Genomic DNA, 20,114 nt, shown 5'->3' on the forward strand with positions numbered 1-20,114 from the left:
TGCACTGAACTTAAATCCTGGTCCAAATTTCATATACACCCACAAATCCATCCAAATAGAAATTAACTTCATAATTAATACTGGATCATTCCCACTACAAAAAGACACTATTAATTATTGATGACGCTTGTATTTCTTCCCAGCTGTTTGCATCTTTTCACCCTCCCGTTCACGGACTGCTGTGGATAATGCAGCATGCACAAACCCTCAGAGATGTGTGACTACTCCGCTCTCGTCCTGCCTGCACGCAGGAAGACCCGCTCCTGGATGTTCTTATCAAGCAAAATACAGAGGGGCATTTGTTTGCACGAGCAGAGCTAGAATATTCTCTTTAGAGTTCAGCTTCCTCCTTTCATCCCACCCACCACCAGACACTTCCTGACATTTCTCCTGCAGGCAGAGCAAGGCAACTGCCTTTTTTTTTTTTTTTTTTTTTCCATTTTGCAACGGCTGCTCCTTCAGTAATCTGTGGGTGGTGGGGGAAGGGGATATTATCTCAACAGCAAACACAGCCCAGCACGTCTGGGACGCGAGGGGGAGTTTCAGGATGAAAATAGGCCTCTGCCAGCCCTCCTGCGTTTGTGTATCTATGACTAAGCACACTGAATGCATCGCTTTTTAAAACTTGGCTTTTCTCTTTCCTTGATCTTTGTTGTTTCCAAGCCTCCTACTCCCCTTTGTCCTTGCAGCCCCGGGGGACCTCGCAGAGGCAGGCCCCTGCCATCGCCAGTGCCAGGGAAATGCAAATCCCGCCATGTGCTGGGGGGACAAAGCCAGAGCAGCTCCAGAGCTGGGAGACAAACCCACCTCGCTCCTGGCCCTGGGATTGCCTCTCCCCCAAGTCTGCTCAGGCCCTGAGAGGAGACTCCGCTAGCAATTGTTTTTCCACTGAAATATTCACTGGTTTTGCTTATGTCTTTATAGCCCTGCCTTGGAATCATCTGAAGTATGAGGCCACCTAAAACCAAGAGGTTTCAGCAGTTCTGCCCATCTCTGGACAGAAAAGGCTGCTGGATGCTCATCTCCTCCAGAGTCGTCACTATTGCTCTGCTGGGGAGGTGCCTCTAGGTTCAAGGGACCAGTAGGGAGAGTCAGAAATAAAGCTCCAGCTTGTCTCGCCTAGACGAGACTCAACCTCGTTCCCCAGCAGAGCCTCCTCTGAGCTCTAAACACAGCCTTCTCTGTGCACCCAGGCCAGATGTGCTGAGGATTGGGATTTAAGGAGGCTGTAGCTCCAACTACCATTAGCACTGCCTAGTGCATCTCTCCACACTCGATGTAGAATTGGCCTCTCATCACATCCAGTCTCAGTCCCCTACAACTTCTTTGTCCCAAGAAGTGCCCAAAGCACCACATTTCAACGCCAAGCCTTCCTTTCCTTCAACTCTCATGCTCCCTCAAATCTCCAAGTTCTGTTTTCTCAGTTTTCTCTGTCCCTGCTCTCAGGCCATCTTATCCCACAACCACACGGCGCTGTGCTGGTTCCATCCTTGGTGTCAAAGCCAAGTGAACTGGTACACTGCTCTTAACAACTCTTGTGGCTGTTGTCTAGACTAGATGCTTGTCCTCATGTCATGGTGTCCACTGGACGCCAAACACCGTCCTAGCAAAAGGTGGAATTTGCAGAGGGATCGAGGACAACTTGAAAGAATCTTTGGATTTTGCTCAGGAAACTCCGTTGGCAACAGCACATTGTTACTAGCACAAAGCATGTTTCTATAGGAGTGACCCGCCAGTATCGCTACACCGGTCTCATCTACGCTGGTTCAACCTTTCCTAATGCAGTATCTTGGAAGTCAGGAGTGGTAACACTTTGCTAACTCCAAAGTCCCGTGTTTTTATACAGTACATCCTACACTGTCCTTCTGCGGCTCTCCTTGGGCCCCAGATGTGGGTACAACATATGCCACAGCCGTGTTTCTCAGCCCACCTTGCAAAGCCTGTCCTATTTGCATGCTCACTGAGTTCGCTGGAAAGTAAACAAGATTATTCGTTGTTATTAATTTGTGTTTGGCCCGAGACATGCAGCAGTAGTGTAAGCACCTGCAACTGCAATTCTCTGAAGAGAACCTGAGCTGGAACAGAGGAAGGAGCGCCTCGATCTCTGTGTATGGCTGGCAGGCTTTCTGTGCGATCTATATTCAGCTGTGCATGCCCGTGGGTATGTGGAAAGATCATTCATCCAGTTCATTGAACTGCAGCCTGCATGTGAAAGGAGTTTCATGGTTTCTTTTTTAAATGTCACTGTTTTAAAGAGGAATAGTCTCACGCAGAATTGTGCAGCAGATTATAATATGGGCACTCCAGGGGTAAATTAAAAAGCAATTCAAAAACAATACTGTGGAACAATCTTATCTTTTCCCTGCCTTATCCAAGCATTTATCTAGGTCTGTTCTGCACTAGTCATCACTACATTATCTACATATTATACTGTGTCTTTTTTAGCCACATTAGTACATATACAGCTCATTTAGAGTCAAAAGTAAGTCAGGTCTGAACAAGCTGCTCTAGTTCAAATTCAGAGAACGGGCTGAGAGATGCCTAGAGAACATACCAGGGTTGATCTAGTTTTAAATGGTCCACACTGACAGTCACCCTCTCATCTGTCCATAGTATCAGCTTAAGCAAACCTTCCATCAGGCATTGATTTCAACAGCATATGGTTGCATTATGATCTATTTTAATGACAGGATCTATTTCTAACAAAATATTTTGTTTTGTGGTCTGAAAGCATTTTCAGTTGCACGTTGAAAGTTCAAATGTTTCCATCAACTCCCTAATTTACTTATGAGAACCATGCAATGAAATAAAGATGTTCGTTCCCGTTAGCATGCTTGAACAAGTTATGTAAAATTTTCATTTTATAAAACAACATTGAAATTTACAATGTAGCCCCAAGAAGTTGTAACAGTTTTGTCAAGTCCTGTGATGTTACTGGAAGCCTCATGGTATTTGAGGTTATTCTAAATGCCTGAGCATTTGGAGTTGTGATTACATGAAAATATAGGTTTAATTAAAGCAAACAAACAACTCCACACACACACATACACTTTCTAAGCTTACAAACATGAAGGCAGTGCACTATAATGCCTCAGAAACCAGAGGTCAAAAAGAGAAAGCAAGTTTGTTACCCTTAAGATCTAAATTCATAAACCAATCTCATCTTTTAAGGTCTTCCTCCTGACTTCTGAATACTTGGATTTCTCAACATTGTTACTAATTGTTTAGGTAATTTATAAATATTTATACTGTAAGAGGGTTATTGCCTCTTTTTGCTCTGCCTCTGTATTTTCTGCCTTCCTAGAAAATCCCATTCAGAAATATGTGCATTTTCAGTGTTCGGATGATCTGCACATGTACAGCACATCTGTGCAGTTACACACATGCTTTTGGGAAATCTGTGCGTGCACAGTGGCCTTTTATGCACAACACCCACATGTCCTGCCATCTGCTCAGGGCACTAGTGGACGTGTTCGGGGGAACCTTGACATGTGGCGGCCCTATATTTAGACTATACTAGAATTTCTAACTATTCAAAAAACAATACCAATATAAATATTAAGTCATAGAACATCTTTTATTGTTACTATATTTTGTGTCCATTAAAAATATTAAAATATTCATTCTTATAATCTGTAGCTATTTAAGGATAAAAGTACTTTTTGAATAATTATTAAATTTCACATCAAGCTCACAGTCTACATATAACATCTTTTGTCACAAAAAAATCCCAAATTCCTCAAGAAATTTCACAAAATAACTCATCAACTATAATTATTTTATTTACTTGAGGATGCGGATTAATGTGTAAATGAAAAGCATTATTCATAACTTATTAAATTGTTACATTAATTATTTCACTGTCATTGGAATGCAGTCATTTCTAAAGAGAGAATTGACAGGATTTCCTAAATGAATCCCAATATTATGTATCTAGCATTTTAGGCCAGATGAAGGACAGTGTTTATATAAGGATCACTTCATTCACCATTGAAATGCAGCTGCTGCTTAATACCACCCTTTAATTGTGCAAATCAGATAAAGTAAGGAAGCGGAGATTTCTCTTTATGACAAAGTTTTAATTAGAAGTTTGATTATTTAAGTAGTGAGAAGGGAACACATTGTTCTTATCAACTGCTTGTGGGTGCTGGTAATGTTTGACATTGTGCATAATAAAAAAGGCAACAATCTGTATCTTAGGCATAGTTTCAGATTTTTTCTTAATAGGCCTATGCCTTGCTAACGTTTTGAGTGTCTTAATTATTGGAAAGCATGAAAATGACAGGCAATATTACAAGGCTTTAAATATTTGGGTTTTAACCTTGAAAGGTTACACTGATTTTAGCAACTGAAATGCGACCTCTCAGGTATTTCAGGTTAAACAGATATGCAAATCTTCATAGGACTAAGTCCTCAGAGTCTGTAGAAACAACCCTTATATGAACTTTTGATCAACACCAGATGAGGAAAAATGTGGTCAAATATAAACCATCCATTCCAACATTAAAAACATGGCTGTTTTACAGTTGTACCAACAAATGTTAAATTAACTAAAAAATTACATAATGGTTCATTCATGACTGATCCAGCAGAGGCACAACAAACAAAAACCAGATCTGTCTATATTCTCAGGCTGATTCCAATAAAGGGAACAGACCAAGTGTCTTGCAGATACTCCATGCTGTCTTCAAAACCACTGTGCAGTAGAACCAGCACAGGAAGGAAGCACTTCTAGACTCCATGGCAGTAAAAAATTAAAAGTAAAAGTAAACAGATGTGGGCTGAAAGGTACATTAAAACCTCTCATTGTTTTTGGTTTGGAACACTAGTTTGTTAAATTATGGTTTGTACCGTGTTGAGCATCCTGTCGAATAAACAAATACATACCCTCTCCAACAGGGAGGCCGCGAGTCCAACGTGTCAACTTCTGGAGCGTTCCTTAAGGGAAGTCACAACAATCCTGGTCTACCCCGCACCACTGGATCCATCCCATGGGCTGCCCTGCCACCGGTGTTGGGTACGAGGCCGGGTGTGCCAGGGAGAGTGGTGCGAGCACGGCGCCATGGAGGGCTCACACCACCAGGTGGGTGCTGTAACCTGGCGGCGCTGAGGTGGGAGCACCATGTCACAGAGAGCCTCGGCCTGACGGAGTGTGAGGCGAGGTGCGGCCCACGGTACTGCAGCAGGTCACCACCACCGCTCACCGCCACAGGCTGGGCCTGGCAGCCATGCCATGAGGTCACAGGCCCTGTGGCCGCCATGGGGCCACTCGAGGCCTGCCAGGGCCTGATGTGCCCTGGGACGAGCCTCACACCTTCCGCCCCAAGCCCGCCTAGGGATGCCCATGCTGGGCCCCCCTCGGTCCCCCCCGATCCCCCCCGGCCCCCGGCGCCCTGGGGCAGGCACCCAGCCTGGCCCTGAGGAGGCCTCACTGCGCCTGCGCGGGGGGAAGGGGGGGGCGGGAGGCGGGGACGCGCAGGCGTGCGCAGGCGCGCGGCGCATGCGCGCTGAGGCCCCGCGCTGGGCTTGTTGCAGCTTTAAGAGGGCTCGCGGCCTGGCGGGTCCGACCTCCCCCCCCCCCCCGCCCTGAGGGAGCCGCCGGGCCTCCCACCCCCCCGCCAGCCCCCTCCTGGCCGTAGCAGGGCGCGGGGCCGGCCCGGGCGCCCCGCGGAGCCTCCCTCCGGCGCCCCCCGAAGTGTGGGGGGGGGAAGGCTGAGGGGGAGTGACCCCCGGCCCCTCGCCCCGGGCTGGGATAGCTGAGGGGGGGGCGCAACATGGCGGAGGCCAAGGAGGAGGGGCCCGGCCCCCGCGGCAGGGTGAGTGGGGGGCGCGAGGGGAGGTCAAAGGGGAGGGGTCAGGGGGCGGGGTCAGGGCGGGAGGGGGCCGGGGCCGGGGCGGCCGGGCATCGCTGAGCGCCGCCGGGATGCAGCGTGCGAGGCGCGGCGGTCCCGCCGCTGTCCAGGGCCCTGACGGGCGGGCCGGGGGGGCAACAACCGCCCCAGGCGCCGAGCGGCCGGAGCCCGGCCTGCGGATCCCCCTCCAGCCCGGGGACAGGCGACCCCGGCCCGTGCGGTGGCGGCTGCCTGCTCGCTGCAGGCCGACGAGCAGTGCTGTCCCCGCTGGCCTTTGAGCCACGCTGCCGCTCAAGGTTTCCTTAGTTTTCCCTTAGTTTTCCTTAAGGAGAGTGTCCAGGAATCATTTTCATAAGCATCTTGGCATCACTTAAATAATAAACTTGCAGCTAAGTAGGATCCATCGTCACTGTCTGTCTCCTTGTTTCAAACACGATGTTCTTGGTGCTCTTCTGAAATCTATTTCAGTTGTCCATGTCAAACCATAGTGAGTCAAGATGGCAGTTTCATCCAGTTCTTGGGTACTCAGGCTGCAGCCATTGAGTGTATACCACTAGCTGTGCCAATCCTGAGACCCCCGTCTCTAAGTACACTGGGCACACTCATCTACTTGAAGAAATACTTAATCTTTTAAACAAATGGAAGGTTCTTTGTGGCCCACAACTTGTAGCCTGTGAAGTAACTGAGGGAGAATAACTTTATAAGCAGTGCTCAGAATAATCTTGCAACGACTCCTGTCCTCTTTCCTGCATGCCTGTAACTCTTGATTAAAAGCTTTCTGATAGGAACAAATTTAAGTCACATTTGAAGTTGTGTGGAAGGGTCCATAGTCTACTACAAGACTCTGAGCTGTCCAGTTCCCTTTTCCCAAAGATGAAGAAGTTTTCCTGTTCTCCAGCCTTGAGAAAGACAAAAACACAAGCTCAAGTTTTCCATTCTTGTATATGAAAGAAGTTTAATTTGCTGAATTTATTTCAGGGAACATGAAACTTGTGATTGCGGTGAAAGTAATTCTTGATAAACAGAAAAGTTGACCTTCAGGGTCTAATTGGAGGAGTTGCACAGACGTTGTTTGTCTACTCTGCAGTTACAGAAATGAACATTGTCTTAGACCCATGTCTTTCAGACACTTGAGCTTATTTACGAGCAAACTCAAAGAATTTTGTGGAATTGCTGGCAAATATTAAATAAATCTGTAAGTGTTTGGGGGATCGAGATCTTGGCTATCTGCAAGAAATCTAAAGGGAAGTGGCTACATGTAAGACAATAACTTAAGAAATTTTAAATTAAAATTCATTCCTAGTAGTTGAACTGTTAGTGGACATAAGGAAATACTTTTACACCATGAGGATGGTCAAGCATTGCAAGGTTGCTCAGAGCGGTTGTGACCAGTCGTCTCTTCATGCTCGTTGCCTTTGTATGTTCAATTTATCTGTGAAGTTACCTGTTATTATCAACAAAAAAAAGAGACATGATTGCCTTTTTTCTTCTTAAGCGTGGCAATTACCTGCTAAGGAATAATAAAAAAGTGTTGTCAACTTAGTATCATCTTCATTTGTTTCAGGAAAAATAATTTCTCTGTTGGTTGGCTAATCATCCACTAGGTGGTAAGCCCAGAAGTCTCCATCAGTTATTGCTCCACATGTCCCTGTACATCATGGAAAGCCTCTTGTGCTCTTGGCATTGACAACATTCTCCGTTCCTGCACAAGCAGCAGAGAACTTGTTTAGTAAAATTTAAGGATGATCCAGGAAAGTGGCAGTTGCCCCAGGCGAGTTAGTAAGGAAAGAGGAAGCAACTTGCCAATCTAGCTTGAAGGAAAATGCCTTCCTGGTCCCAAGTCTGCCAGTGAGGTTAATCTTAACTGTGCCAGAAAGGCTCCTGTGAGATTTTAAAATAAATAGTAGCACCAGTGTATTGCATTGTATCAGTCTGTAATCTTTGAAGTCTTGAGAGCTGAATTTCCTCAACTCCTTTCCCCATCCCCAAACCAGTTCATGCATCAAGATGCTCTTGAGGAACGTGGGGAGAAGTAAATCCTTCCTGGCTGCTTGGATGACTGATGGAACCTGTGAAGAATGCGATTAGCATACCGTAAATATGGCACACTTGTATATCTTCCATTAAAGCCAGAATTAATGAGGTCTTGGAAAACCTGCATATTGCATTTCTCTTCCCCGTAGTGGTCCAGTTCCCGTTTGTGCTGGTTTTGGCTGGGATAGAGTTCATTTGTTTCATAGTAGCTAATATGGGGCTATGTTTTGGATTTGTGCTGAAAACAGTGTTGATAATACAGGGATGTTTTAGTTACTGCCCAGCAGCACTTACACAGAGTCAAGGCCTTTTTTGCTTCTCACCCGGCCCCGCCAGCAATGGGCTGGGGGGCACAAGGAGCCGGGAGGGGACACAGCTGGGAGGGCTGACCCCGGCTGCCCAAAGGGGTGTCCCAGACCATATGATGTCATGCCCGGCATAGGAAGCTGGGGGAAGAAGGAGGAAGGGGGGGACGTTTGGAGTTATGACGTTTGTCTTCCCAAGTCACCGTAACGCGTGCTGGAGCCCCGCTTTCCTGGGGGTGTCTGAACACCCGCCTGCGATGGGAAGTAGTGAGTGAATTCCTTGTTTGACTGATTGTGTGCGTGGCTTTTGCTCTACTTATTAAACTGTCTTTATTTCAACCCGTGAGTATTCTCACATTTACCCTTCTGATTCGGCTGCGTGGTGCTTGGTTGCTGGCTGGGGTTAAACTGTAGCAGGCTGATTTAATAATTTCTTCAAAGAGGAACTTAGCAAGTGCTGATGCATTCAGAATTGCTCTTTTCAATATTAAAATCTTTTGCAAATATTATTCCAGAAGCACATACGCTGAAACTGGCATTTTGCAAAACCCATTGATAAGCAGTTGCCATCTTTTAGCTCAGTCCGCGATAATGAGCAACAAACTAAAAAAGATTTTGCCAGTGTAAGACTGACATAGAAGTTTGTCTGATTTTGTTTTTTAATAGTATTTGGAAAGTTCCTATGGCAAAATTGTTATTTTAGAGAAGGTTAATTTCTGCCCCAAATCAAAGCCATTGTATTTTCTAAAGAAAATACATCAACATGTTTTACTTTTGCTACTTACTAAATTATATCAAGATGAACTTGAAATTGCCTGCTTGTATGTCGGTTATTTTTATCAAAATATTTGTGGCACTTCAACTTTAATTTGTCTATAATATCACTGTCTTGAACAGTTTATATTTTGAATAGAATGATCATTTATTTATGACAGTACTCTGTCATTGAACTAGACAGGACAATTTGGAGTGTACAGTGCTAACTACTGAAATTTGACACTTGGGCTCTTGGATGTGAATTTGGTGTGAGTAGGTGAACACTTGGGTGTCTGCATTAGTGAAACAGCTGTTTGCAAAAGATTTTTAATTTTGCATGGCTTTAATTAAAAATTGAAGGAGTTAATCTCACTTAGAAAGTTTTGTTACTAAACTACTTTTGAATGGTACAACAACGATGAAAACATTTCTCTGCAAAGGCTTGTGCACCTCTCAAAGGGTGCTTTGATGTCATAATCTTTGAATTCACCTTCTGAAAATAAGCATAATGGATCTCAGTCTTTTGCATTAGGACTTTTCACTTTGTATAAAATACAGAAAAATTAAGTAAGCTCTTTATAGCCAGTTCAAGGCCCGCTGCATGATTAGGATAGTGGAAATTAATTCTGAAATCACTCCAAATGTTCTCGAAGGGGTTATCTTAGCTTTTCTCTCATTTAATGACTGTTGGATCCCATCATTCCTTCCAAACGTTCCAATTAACATTGTCCTTTCCCTAAACAAGTCTTGTAGCAAGTTTTATCTACAGAATTTTCTTCAAGGTTTTCTGTTAATGACTGACTGTTCAGATGATTTCCATCATCTGTTTTATAAGTGTCATAATAGAATAAAAGCAGTGCTCTTGCACCTCGCTCCTGCTTTTGCTTGTAACACTTACGCTCTGCGATCATCTAAACTCTTCAAAATAAGGCTTCTCTGGCAGAGAATATTTCATCATGGGCATGTTAGCAGAACTGTGTGTGCTCTCCGTGTCTATCATCTTAGCCTGTGTTCTGCCGTACATTCTTCAATAGAAAAAAATGGTGTGTCCGCAGGGGCAAAACGGGGAGATGGGTAGAGTACACCTGCAAGGTTGGGTTTTTTTAATTAGCTGTCCAGTTGAAACATAACAAAGAGAGTGAGTAAGAGCCAGTCTGGGAAAATAACTTGAGGATAGAATGAATTCTGTTATTGGAAAGGTCCAGCAGAGTGTTTCATGAATGCTGTAGCTGTGAGGCTGTGATACGCTCATCCTTGCATGTTGCTGATCCCAGGAGCAGTTACTTTATTTCTAGAAGCTGGTGCCAGGCTGAAGCAAAAGCCAGCTGAGTTTGAAAGAGAGTGAAATCTGCTATCACAAGCTTTTCTTGAACTGTATCAGGAAAAGGGAGACCAATTTAAGTGTCGAGCAGGCTACAGCTTGGTGCCACCCTCATGACCTGGTGTAGGTGACCTGTGTTGCCATCCTCTCTTCCTTTAACTCTGACACTCTGGAAGTGCTACTCAGAAATTTCAAGTTAAATGAAAAGTTTAAAAGACCATAACTTTGCTTTACTGAACTGGTACTGATGCAAAAATTGCATGATATGGTCTGTCCTTTTCGTAAAGGCATATTTTGTAAAGGATGAATTGCTGCTGCAGGAATCTCTTCGTTTCCATTGGAAAGAGAGGAAACCTGAATCACTACCCTAATAAACTAATGTTTAATTGTCTAAATTTACATGAGAGGAACCTGAGACAGAATTAGCACAACTGTACAGAGTTATTCCTACAGGAGAAACTTTTGACTACTTGCTTTCTTTTATTATTTTTTAATAACTTATTTGTGTAGTTTTTTGAATCTTGATATTTGTTAAAACAGTCTAAAAAGTCAGTGGAAAGATTTAATCTTTATTAAATGGTGCTATTTGCTGAAGAAAGCTTTATGAAATTCAGTTTAGTTAATGCAGACTATTAACAGGTCTTTATTATGTTTCATATTGCCTGGTAGGAGTTGTTATAGTGCTCCTATACTATAGGAGGAAAAAAAAATACTCTTTTTTGTGGGTTTTAGCAAAATTTCTGCTATCTTGAAACTTACCAAATTGATTGGTTAAATACCTTTAAAGAAAGTTTCACTGTGGGGAGGATGCCTATATAAGGCAGGCTTTGCCACCATCACTTATTTGCAGGCAGAAGAATCACTCCGACGCGGGTCAGTGTTTTGTACTGTCTTGCTGTGATGGTTGCTCGTGTCCTTGAAGGCGTTGTGTGCAGACGGTCTTGTTTGTTCATGCAACAGGGCAGTTCTCGAGCGCTCCATGAAGCAATCACAGGAGCTTTGCTGAGAGCTCTGAGCACACAGTACTAGTGTTTTTTCTGCCTGTTTTTACAGGTGTTCAGGCATTTCGTTCTGAAGAGCCTTGGATACTTGTAATAATATCTGCAAAGAAGGTGGAACATCCAACTCAGCTGCCTATTGTAAGAACCAGTTCTTCATAGGAAAAGAAAAAGTAGAAGCCAACCAGGGCGACAGCTACAAATGGGACTGGAATTGTAGCCACCTGAAAGAGAGAAGTACCAGTTTTTATAAGAACAGGAAAAGCAGAAAATTGTAGAACTGTACAGGAACATGGATGAGAAGTGGAACGGGCAAAAAGGAAGCTTGAGTTAGGAAAGTACTTTGAAGAATAAAGTAGAACACATGCTTGCTTTTCTGTCCTTAAAGACAGAAATACTATACATACAGGCTCTCCAGTTTTCACCACCAATTGTTGTTGTTGGCACTGAACTCTTAGGAGAAGGGAAAAGACTTGCAGTACCTAATGGTAGATGAGATGATTCACCAGTGTGGGCCTATTAACATATAAACCATTCTGTGAAGGAGGGCTGATAATCCCTGCTGTGTTTATCAACAAGCAGAAGGTGCTACATTTGTAAATTTTCCTGATTTGCATGCAGAGCCATCTTGTAGGCTTCTGATTTGGGGACAAATGATAGTGAAAAGCAGACAACTTAGGTTTTATACATGTTTCGCTTTCTTTAAAGATTAATTTACAGAGGGTTGCATTTTTTTCCTCCTATTAGTAACATAACTAGTAGCAAGCAGTTACTAACGTGGTGAATTACCCTCTTGGGGGAGACATTGAGGCATCCTTCTGAGGTTATAGTGTTGGTCCTCCACCCCAGATTGGTACCCTCATCTCTGCTTAGTTGTGTTGTATGGACCGGCTTTCTCTTAAAAGACATGGTGATGGCTCTCTCTTAATGAGCTACTCAGCTTCTGAGTTACATGGAATTAAGGGGATTGTGTGCTTTGCAGAATGTAATCTTTTAAATAGCTACACTTTTGAAAGCTTTGGCCAAAAGTACACGTTTGTAATCTGGGAAATGTTGTCTTTCTTGTGGGATGCTAAAATATGTAACTGAACTGAAATATTTGGAGTGATTACTCGCAGAGTGTCACAGCAGAAACATACATTGTTATGATATGGACCCTGCTCTGATTTTGGTGATTTTTACCTCCATGTAGCTTCAGTTTAGTTTTTCTGACTTATACTGTGAAAAATAGGAATTATCTTTATTTCAGCTCACTTAAAGATTTGGTGTGACCAAAATCCCAGTGTCTACGGTCGTTTGTAGTGCCTTAACCAGCAGCAGGAAAGTTCAGTGCGTAGCCAGGGGAGAGGTTTTGAGGGGAGAAGTTATTAGTTTCTAAAAGAAACCCTTTATTGTGGATGTCTTGGTTTGTTTGCTTGATATGTGGTTTGTGTCTGTGTGTGTTTTGGAATTTGCAAAGCCCGCACAGCTAGCAGACTTCAGGTCGGCACATCAGACCCTGGTGTCTTTGCAAAATGCAGTGCGAGGTGAAGCCTTCCTGTGTGGAGCTGTGTCCTTCTCAAATCCATGTTTGTGGGTCGATGGGGATACCCCTCTGGTTTTTGTAGTTATAGAGTAAAACCACCCATCGTTCAGAAAAAGTAAGGCACACTGTAACTTTCTGTGTGTTTGACAGACTCATCTACTTTGCCCCTTATAGGTTGGTAACAGCTTGCAGCTTGTGTGTGTGTGTGTTTGGTGGATGTGGAAACCATAATGATGACAGGGGCTTTGTTTGGAATTGGCCTGTGACTATTCAGAAAATTCAGGAATGTCAGAAAAACCCAGGGATAGAAAGGGGCGATGCGCTTCCGCGCTGAACTGCTCCCCATGATTTCTGGTGAATCATTCAGAATTCTAAAAATGCACAAATGAAATGGCAGCGGCACGTGCCTAAATCTTCTTTCCTGAAACTTAAAAATCGAAGAAGCATCAGCAGGTGAGATGCAAGGTGAAACCACATTTCTTGAACAGGAAGGTGAGGAGCCACATAAATTGAAATATGCCTGTCTTTGTCTTTTTACAGATGTCTTTAATAGATGATTGTTTGGGATTTGCCTTTAAAAATAGCCATCGTAGTATCCATTTAATTACCCTTAGACTCGAGTAGTGATTAAAAAGAATCTTTTGAAGTCTGGAGCATGGCTTAGCTGCCCTCAAGGACACACACCTCGCAGCCTGGCCCGGGCTTTCCCTCTCCCCACGCTCCCAACCCGTTCTCACCGACGAACGCCAACGCACGGCTCCCTGCCAGCGAGCCCCAGGGGCTCCTGGCCTGGGCGGCCGTCCGGTGTGGTTGTCCGTCCGGCGGGTAGCCGGGGCGGCTAGGGGGCTCTGCAGGCCCGGCACCATGCGCCGAGCTCTATGGCTTGCTTGACCCCACCGGATTCTCTTCCTGCCGCAGCCGTTCCTTTCCTGTAGCAGGTACCTGCAGCAGCCTGGCTCTTTGTTACCCTCTGCTCTTCCCTCCCCAGGTGCTCCGAAGGTAGGAATCGCTGGGTCTGTCGGTGTTTGGGTGGAAAGCGGCTCTCCGGCAGAGACTCGCTGCTTAATTCCGCTGGCGCGGTGGAGTTTTGCCGTAGCGGAGGTGCGGCGGCGGCCGGCTGCCTGCCTGGCATCCCTGCCGGGGATGTCATGTGTAAAAGGTCAGGGGATGCTTCCTGAGCTCACGCACCTGGTTCAAGAATAGCAATTATAATTTAAATGACTTCTTTTTTTTTTTTTTTAAAAAAAAAAAGGTGTCTTCCTTATCAGTAATGAATTCTGAAGTGGGGGGTTATGCTGTGTGTGTAGGGACGAGGAAACTGTACAGACGAGAAACTGAGAATCATCTCTGACTATTTTTAATTGCAGTTATCTTAACATCTGCTCCCTTTCCACAGTTTGCTTATGGATGCAGTAAAACCTAGGATAAAAATTCAGAAGCTTGCTAGAAAGATATGTGCCTGTGTATGTAAAGTTGTTACATTGATTTGTTTATTTTTCAAAAGAAATTATCTATTTTGCGTCCAAAGCAAGGTTGTAGTCATAGACAGCTTTTTCTCTTTATATTGCACAAAAATAATTTGTTAATTGTTTGATTTATGAAATCTATGGCAACTTTGAACACCGTTAAACTATTGAAGAGGTTTTTATTTATTTCAAGTTAGCACATTGTATTAAAGTGTAAACAGTGTCCTTCCGTCACCTGTTCCAAGTAAGGATGGGGTAGTGCTGAGGATGTAACAGTGTTTCCCTAGAATCTGATATACAATTATAAAAAAAAAAGTTGACATACCTAGTGGAGTATTTTTTTTTTTTAATAAAAACAGTACTGTCTTTATGTAAAGTGTAGTTAATTTAAAGCAAAACACATTGCTTCCAGGAATACCTAATTGTTTTGTCACCATTTCTGCATTCTTGTTTCATTTATTTATTTATTACAACCTGAGTAGGCAGCGGATTGCTTTGTGTACGACGCTAGCTGATGAGACAGTCACTAAGAAAGAAACATCCAAACCCATGTAATTTTGCTAGTATCACACTTAAACTGTTCTGTCTTAAACTCTTAGGGAATGCTCACTACTTAAAAGCACTAAGTATCGTTACGTTATTCTGGCAAAATATTAGCCGAAGTGATTGCGTGAAGGTGTTTTAAAATATGATATTCTTGAGTTTGGTTTTGCAACAGCAAGTGCGTTTTGAGGACTGTGTTGAGGAGTTGAAGCCTAGAGTATTTTAACAGAAAACTTTCCGTTCCTGATACTTTCCGTTCTGTAGTTATCTGGGACTTAATCTGTGATATTGAGGTGCCTCTTCTGAGATCTGTCAAAAATGACCCACAGGAAATGCCGTCCAATGAATCAGTTTCATGTTTGCCTCTAGAGTACTTTTTTCTGTTTTAATCACCAGATTTTAAAAAATCTGAGCAGAAGAAATAAAGGGAATTAAGAGTGATGATGACTAATCAAAGGAGGAAGTATGTGCACTGGTGAGAGGGAATTGCCTTGCAAAACTATAATACAATAATACAGAAATAGCAAGTTGGGCATTATTACTTACATTTCTGTGTAATACAAGACCATAATCCAGTGAAAGCCAACTTATACGACTGATTAAGGTGATATATTTTTATGTAACTAGTGCTATACAGAATTTCCTTCTGAGATGGCATTAAACAAGATTGTAATAGGATTCAGGAAGGGAATAGAGGTGTATATAATTGAGAGAATACCCCACACTAATTCAGAAAAATAGTATACGAGCCCTCATTTCAGGACTGAGTCAGGTTATAGACTGTTGTGGAATGGCTGATTTATTGGGGAGAGAGAGAGATATACATTTATGTGTGTGTAGATACATATATGTCCACACATACAAGCATACAAACATTTCCTCTAGTTTCCTCTCTTTGGATTTACACCACGCGGGAGTTCTGATGCTGTTCACCATCAGAGACTAGATGGTGGCTTAGATAAGACTGCTACTATTATCAGATGCTGAAGTTCCTGTTCTATAAATGTTTCCAGTGGAAGACCATAGGGCACAGATCTTCCTTTGTATCCTAAAGGCTTTTAAAGGCAGAAAATAATCAAGATTATCTCTTTTTTTGATAGCCTCACAGAAGAAAGAGAAAAGAAACAAAGTAGAGTTTGTTTTTCCTAGGATGACCTTGGTTTTGGGAAGTGTCTTGTTTTCCTTCCAGGTAGATTGTAAATGTTTTCCAACTTGTCCAAAATATTTATGGTAGTCTCTAACGCGCTCTTGCAGGTGGCCCCTTGTGCTGACTTGCATGTTGTCATTTTGAATGAAACAGAGAGGTCCAGACTGTGAAATGTCTTTTTTACCTAATAACAGTATTTCCGATTTTATCCCCTATTATTAAAATTTTGTTATCACCAGAGGAGGAGGAATACCTAGGGTCTGGATGTATAAGGTAACCAGGAGTGTAGTAGAACCTAGAATACTTTCCCACAGATACTCTGGATCTCAAAAGAGTCAAAGAACTACTTTGATACAAAGCTGCTTTGAGGAAAGGATGATCCGATGCTTCATCTCAACTGAAAACTTCTATCGCCCTACCAGCAAATTGTCCGAGACTTTTTTGGAGAAGAAAGCGCATTACTGACAAGAAGCAAGAAGGGGATCAAGGAAGGTCAGCATAGAGAAAAGGACCTAGGCTATCAGTTTTGCCTCCCAAGGCTTCGTACTCTGATATTATTATCAAATGGCAATAAATTCATTTTTCTCTTCTTCCGTAAAAACAGCGCACCACCACTCTACTTGTCCTCAGCATCTGATATTGGCACTAAGTATATCCAGTATTTATGGGGATTAATTTTACACTAGTGTAAACCTAGTTGGCTACAAGTGGACTTCTAGATCAACATTAAACTTGCATCTCTGAAGACGCTCCTAGGATCATTATAGCAGTAACAGAACTCAGGCCTTGCAAACCTTCCTGGAATGTGTTTCCTTGCTGTTTTTTCCTCTAGATAATTGCAATGAATAGACTTGCATCAGCCTTGTGGAAGAGTGTAACTTTTTTTTTTCTTCTTGGTTATGTATTTCATTTTTCCAGCCTCAACTGTCTGCTCAGGGAACCTGGAAAGTTTTGGTGCAGTATCAAATTGTCTTGATATTCACAATGCTTGGCAGGTCCGCACTATTCCGTGTGTGTGTACTTAAGCTGCAGGAGCTGGCTTGTCTTTGTAGTGATATTGGAAAGAGACTGATGGACTCTTTGCCATCGGATGAATCCTGTGACAGTATGTTGTCATCCTTTCCCGGAGTGGGCTGCTACCAAACTGATAGTTCCCCATCACGGTCTTGTGGAATATCCGATTTATCAACTAAATTACTTGAGTTAAATGAAATTAGAGATCATCCCTTTGCTATCAAATCCCATTACTTTCCTTAAGATGGCTTAAGAATTGAAGCGTGAGCAGGATCTACCAGAAAAGAAAGTGTAGAGCTGGAGATGTAGAGAAAGGAGAGCTGACTTAAATGAATTGCTGTTATCTTTTAGGCAGAAAGGAGGATACTAATGAGTTGGACATTCTAAAAAAACCCCTTTAATTACACTGAGTGCTCATACTTCTCCAAGACAGCATTTAAGCATGCTGTCAACTTTAACGTCTGTCAGAGAATGTTTAATGTAAACAGATGTTTTGTACAGCACTCAGAGTCATCATCTGGTGCTTCTTTGGTTACGCTCATACTGGTGCTCGTTGTCTCGTTACTGTTAGGAAGTTAAGCATTTCACTGTTCCTGGAAAGGGAACATTCCCTGTTAGGGAGATGAAACCTTTGGATCTGTGCAACCTGTGTCAGCGGAAGCTGTGTGTGATTCTGTTTTTCCATTTATAACATTCAGAGGAAGCGAAGGCGTGTAGAGTGTCAAAGAAGGCAGAATCTGTGATCTTGACCTTGTAGAAGTTTCTCATGTAGAAGTGAAAATTTTGACATTCCCTTCCCCTCCCCTCTCTCCTCCACCTTCTCTGGGAAAAAACGCTAATTCTGAATTTTCATGATGTGCTTTTTCTGTGGACTTCTGAACTTGTTAGGGTAAATGTGACTTCCCAGTAACGAAACAGTCTTAGTTTGTAGAACTTTGCTTGGAGCAAGAAAGGAAGGAAGAGGAATTGCAATCTTTCTCGTTGGTTTTGGTTTTGATCGCATACTTTTTAGAAAAGTACATGGCAGCTGACCGAGATAATGATATAGTGCTTTCCTTTTTACAGTTTGAAGATAAATCTGATGCGGTATTTGATATTACAGAAAAATGTAAGTATTTTTATTTATTTATATAAGGCCATAGTTACACAAAACATTTCTTAGAAGTGTCATTGCTGCTGAAAAAGACTGTCTTGCCCTTCTCTTACCCCTTGCTACTCATTCCCTCCCTGCCTTGCCTTCTCCACAAGTGTTACAAATGAGATGAATTGAAGTTAATGGTTTTTCTTTCTTTGGTTAGTTTTGCTCAGTTCAGCTTCTTCACTGTGTGGTGAATGGGACAGAACCGTTTCTTATGGCAGCAAGGTTTTATCAGTACTGTTGGCCCAAGGAGGCTTAGAGTATTGAAGGAATTGCAGCAACAGTCATATTAGCAAATGACACTTAATGCTCATGCTTTGTTATACATAAAGTTGGTGAATTTTCTGACTGTTTATGGTGGTTTTTTTCTCCTTAGGTGGTGAAATTCTGGATGCAGAAATGTCTGAGGACACTGACCACAACTTAACGCCTGCCCTTGACAGCATCTCTTACGGAATACAGAATCGAACAGGGTCTGAAAACTCGCTGCTGGATGATGATGATGATGATGATTATTTTCTGAACTCTGGGGATCTTGCAGGCATACCTGTTGTTGGGAGTGACAATGAAGATGATCAAAATTTCACTCCAAAAGACACTCTTTCTTCAGCGATTCATGATGAAGACCATCTGGAAGAGGGCAAGAGAGTTACAGAACATGAACTGGACAGTGAAAAAGAAATTCAGATTCAGAATGCAATCCAAAAGGATCTCACTTCACCATTTGAGCAGGGCCCTGTATTTAAATCAATTCGAAAGGATTTTAGCATAACAAGAGATAATGGCAAAGAGACTTTTTCAGCAAAGGACAAGAATAGAGAAGGACATTTTCAAGAACGTGAAAAACGGTTGGAAAAAATCCCTAAAGATATGGATTCTAGATTGAAAAGCAGTTTTCTTGACAAAGCAGGTAACTGTTGACATCGTAGACCTGGCTACCCAGCAAAGAGGAAGAACGAACTAGACAGAAATTAGCAATAGGGCTAGTTATTAAAACCATCATCTTGTCGAAGAGAATATGCGTAACTGTATGTAGGAAAGCATTTTATAAAGAACCTTGAAATACAATGAACTCTGTATTAGGACTAGGATTTGCAAAAGGGCCTGGCAGCACCGGGGGGGGTCTCATCCTCCACAGCTTGTTTCGAAGCTTCAACACATCCTTTGTTGTTGGGGTTTATCAAACCAAGCTGGGTGACAATTCACTCTTCCTTTTGTTTTTTTCTCACTTTTTTAATAGACTTTGGAACTCCTTAAAAGAAAACATGATAAAGCTTAGGCTAGGTTAATGGCCAGGAAAGATTTTTTTGAGCAAAGTTCTTCATGAATGTACGCGTATTAAAAGCAGTATGCATTTGATAGTAGCATCACGGAAAAGCTTGCTATTAGTGTCTGCAGGAAGTAAGCCAGAGAGTAACTTGAGATCTGCTTTTCCTGGGAGACTGCTCTCCTTCTTCCTCAGATACTTGTGTCTTGGACTTTGTCGAGCCAACATGGAGAGTGCCAAAGATGCCTGTAATCCATTTCTCATTTGAGGGAGCCTGACAGTCACCAGTAGTCTTGCTGCCCACACACTTGCTTTTGACTTCCCAAGCTCCAAAAGTTACAGTAGAACAGTGAACGAAGGAGTTAAGAATAACCAGGCTGGAACATGCAGTTTAATTTTATTCAGAAAACTGTATGGAGAGAGAGTTGGCCCACAAGTGAGAGCCTCCTGGCTACTTGTTCAGATTCACAGCTTACAGTTCTGATCTTTAAACTTTGTGTGTTTAGTGACAGTGTTAAAATCAGTGCTTCAAGGTTGCACAAATGATAGGGAAGCATTACAGATGTTTTTTAAAATAAAGAATTGTTAAAGATGTCTCTCTACTTCTACCTTCAGGTAGAAAGCAAGTGAAGAATATTTCTGTGCAAAAAACGTATTTCAGAAAATTGTAAATACCTGCAGTTATAAGTGTGTCTGAAAGCTGTGCAGCCTCAGGTAGAGTAGTCAGCAATTGAAACAGCAATAGTAA

The 20,114-nt window shown here is 42.7% G+C and overlaps 1 protein-coding gene across 1 annotated transcript in view; it reads left to right on the forward strand.

Moving 5' to 3' along the window:
* Positions 1-5,774: 5,774 nt before the first annotated feature.
* Positions 5,775-20,114, forward strand: part of ZMYM4 (zinc finger MYM-type containing 4) — a gene marked incomplete at its 5' end in the record, with an annotated part of 42,572 nt that continues 28,232 nt past the window's right edge. The window contains 3 exon segments of the mRNA XM_082494183.1: positions 5,775-5,816; positions 18,027-18,069; positions 18,476-19,009. Coding sequence (XP_082350309.1) covers positions 5,775-5,816; positions 18,027-18,069; positions 18,476-19,009 — 619 coding nt within the window.

The sequence above is a fragment of the Vanellus vanellus genome (assembly GCF_965231255.1).
Source record: "Vanellus vanellus genome assembly, chromosome: 22".
NCBI lineage: Eukaryota > Metazoa > Chordata > Aves > Charadriiformes > Charadriidae > Vanellus > Vanellus vanellus.